Source organism: Dermochelys coriacea, chromosome 3 (assembly GCF_009764565.3).
Source record: "Dermochelys coriacea isolate rDerCor1 chromosome 3, rDerCor1.pri.v4, whole genome shotgun sequence".
NCBI classification, from domain to species: domain Eukaryota; kingdom Metazoa; phylum Chordata; order Testudines; family Dermochelyidae; genus Dermochelys; species Dermochelys coriacea.
In genome coordinates, this window is record NC_050070.1 from 10178797 (window position 1) to 10182347 (window position 3551).

The 3551-nt window shown below is 42.2% G+C and overlaps 1 protein-coding gene across 1 annotated transcript; it reads right to left on the minus strand.

Moving 5' to 3' along the window:
• Positions 1–721: 721 nt before the first annotated feature.
• Positions 722–3179, minus strand: LOC119852614 (defensin-B5-like). Its single transcript, XM_038394011.1, has 2 exons — positions 3032–3179; positions 722–873 (listed from the first exon to the last, which is right to left on the minus strand). The coding sequence occupies exons 1-2, from the start codon at positions 3177–3179 to the stop codon at positions 722–724; spliced, it is 300 nt and encodes a 99-aa protein (XP_038249939.1).
• Positions 3180–3551: the final 372 nt, after the last annotated feature.

Genomic DNA, 3551 nt, shown 5'->3' on the forward strand with positions numbered 1-3551 from the left:
TTGACTTAACCCCGTAGCGTAGACCAGGGCTTAGTTTGCAGCCTTTGAGAAGCCCAGTGTGTCAATCAGGAGACAAGACCAGAGGCTGAAAACTTGATGTATTTCTGTATCAACTCGATTGACTACAGCCAGGAGAAAACAGGAGAGTTGGACAGTGGAAAGGAACTGGCTTGGGGAGAAGAACCAGAGGCAGTAGAGTTTCTTGCTGCACAGGAATGATAAAACAGCAGTGAGTTTCATTGTTTCCTGCTCTATACACAAGGATGTTATATGGCCACTTTGGTTAAACCCAGCTGAATATCCATCATTTATTTGGGTTTACTTGAAATCCCAAACACTCAGGCTTATAAATTGGTAATCTTAGGAAAGAATTAAATAAATACACTCAGAGTCATACCCATAGAAGGATTTTTTTTAATTAAAGGAGCAGGATTTGAGAACAGTTTAATCTTATTGTACATGCAGATGTGATAGAAAAATGCAGAAGAATTTTCACAACACATTTTCAAAAATTTTAGCAAAAAATGTTCATTAAATTTTCAAAAAAACCTCTCACCCAGTCTGTACGCTGGTCACTTAAAAAAAAGACAACAATTTTTGAAGAAAAATTCAAGACATCTTTGCATAAATGTTTATGAAAAATTTCAGCCAGCTCTAATTACATGGCTCAGCAAATATTTTCTCTGGACACCGAACATCCTTTTTCTGGAGCTCTTCAGTTTCAGCCCAGCAACTCTTTCCATGATCTCTTTACACAGCAAGGGTCCTGCTGAGTACAGGTTCCAATTTTCTTTTCCCATTGCTTGCATTTCTTGGACCGGCACATGCCACCTTCGAAGCTACACACTATGTATCTTTGTTGCTTGTCAGGACCTGCAGAAAGAAAAAGAGTTTCTATGACACTTTACATTAATAAATTCCAGAGAGTAGAGATTGTGGTTGCAAGTTAAGAGGGATGGAAGAAATTCTCTAATGATTCAATGATTAATATAATACTGAACGATGAACATAATAAATAAGCTACAGTTTAAGGCAAAAACTCTTTGCAGTCCTATATGGGTTCTCAAAAAGAAAAGGAGTACTTGTGGCACCTTAGAGACTAACGAATTTATTTGAGCATAAGCTTTCGTGAGCTACAGCTCACTTCATCGGATGAAGTGAGCTATAGCTCACGAAAGCTTAGGCTCAAATAAATTTGTTAGTCTCTAAGGTGCCACAAGTACTCCTTTTCTTTTTGAGAATACAGACTAACACGGCTGCTACTCTGAAACCTATATGGGTTCAGATACTGTTGTCAGCAAATTCATTATCCCTACAACAGAACAAGAGTCTTAAACTCTGGAACATTTGTAATTATAAACCTGTAAAGTTGCTAGCTGTAATTAAGGGCCTGCCCACATTGTAGCTTATAAAGGCAAGTTGACTGCACACAACAGGGTCTCCTTGCATGCCTTCGTTCCCCTCATAAACGCCGTGTGCTGCCCTCCCATCCCCATCTATTTCAGGGACCCCCCTGCAACTCCCCACACTCTCCCTCATAACAGCGGTTTTGTGTGTTCCCCATTCCCTGTGATGTCAGGGTCTCTCTGCGTCCCTCCCTTTGCCCACCACAAAATTTATTTCTTTTCTTTCTGTCTGGACATAAATCATTCAAGGTGTCAACGTGTTAAACTCTATTGGGAGGATGGGCAGAGCGGAGGTGGTGGTGGGGACTTTTTTTGCTGGAAGGTGTTAATGGCAGCCATAAACCAGTTCTTTGATCTAGAGAAAATTACAGAGCTGGTTGAAGCTGCTGGCTCTGCTAACTGGGTGATCGGGGTGCATGTGCCCCCCATTTTCCCTTTCCTGTTTGCTGATTTCCTCCAAAATCTATAGGGGTCTGCCCATTGATGCCTAGATTGATCAGATGCAGCATTCAGAAGTTTTCATGTTAAATCCAAACAGAGAAATCCCATCAAACTGAGCACTAGACCTCACTTTGCTCAGCTAATTAAAGGCTCCGTTACATGACATTCATTTTGATGAGTAGCCCATAGCATAAGTATCACCACTGAAATCAACATGTAAGGGCAATAGAATCAAGCCCCAAACAGAGGTAGCCCAACCATTTTGGATCAAACTAACATGAAAAAAGGTCCTGATAAATTCCACCTCTCTTCAGTGAACCTTCCACTGTATACTAGAGGGAGGAAGAATGGTCCAGCAGTTAGGCTGCTATCCTGAGACACCAATTCCCAGCTGTGTCACAATTTGACCTGTGTGTCCTTGGGCAAGTCACTTATTCTCTCCGTGCCTTTGTTATCCATCTTTAAAATGGGGACAATAGCATCTCCCTACCTCAGAGGGCTGTTGGGAGGATAAGTGCATTGCAGACAGTGAGGTGCTCAGACACTATGGTGATGTTGGCAACAGAAGTATCACAAGCTTTCTATCTTTGCATCCTGATAGCAAATTCATACAGAATTTAATAGGGATTCAGCACAGCACGCAAACCTGTGCTTAACTTTAAGTGCCTGATTAACACAATCCCTATTCAGCAGTGAACTTAAGCACATGCTTAATTTTAGGTACACAAGTTCTTCCCACTGAAGTCAGTGGGACTAGTCACATGCTTACAGAAGGAATCTGCAATACTAGGGGAAATATTTTAAGATAGTTTCTTAACAAACTCCTATTGTGTTTTTCTTTTAAAACAAGATGCCCTTTAGGAATCTGAGTAGCTGTTTTCCCTTCCCAGATTCTCTGCATCGGTTGGATGTGGTACACATCTTAACTGCCTTCCCTAACTTCTCATGTAGTTTTGCTGTTTGCTGTTTAGGTGGCTTCATTTCAGCAAGGGGTGAAGTGATTTCTAGGAAGAGTTTGTACAATGAGTTGAAAGGGACCGTATAACACTGGAGAGACAGACAGATAGATAGATAGATAGATGATGGCCCAGCATTGGCCAAGACCTAGCAGCAGTCTCTCCATAGATGTTTGATAATGTTCTCACACATACACATTGACACACCTATGGATTTTCACATCTTACCTGGGGCCATCTCTGCCTCTGCTTCTTCCTCAGCATCATCCGGGGCTTCATTCCAAGCTTGGGGATCATCCTGGGGCTCTTGCTGATGCTGGCCCTGGACATGGAGCACCAAGAAGACAACAGCAAAGAGAAGGTACAGGATCTTCATGGCCGAAGATGAGCTGGGATTTCCACGTCAATGCAGGACAAAAGACACCAAGGCAGAGCAGAGACAATCCGTGCCTGCCAATAGTGGTGGGGATCTCCTGGGTTATCAAGTCCAGGCCACTCTACCATATGATCATATTCATAAACTTCACAAGTTCCATCTAAAAACCAGTGAGGTGGTTTGCCTCACTTCTCCTATTGGGAGGCTGTACTAGAACCTCACCTCTCTGATGGTTAGAAACCTCCTACTAATTTCCATCCTAAATGCATTCATGGCCAGTTTATCCCCATTGGGTTGTGTGAAAACATTGTCCCTTATTTTCAGTGGTTCTGCTGCTGGTGTTTATCCCCTTGATGTGTTCACAGAGTGAAA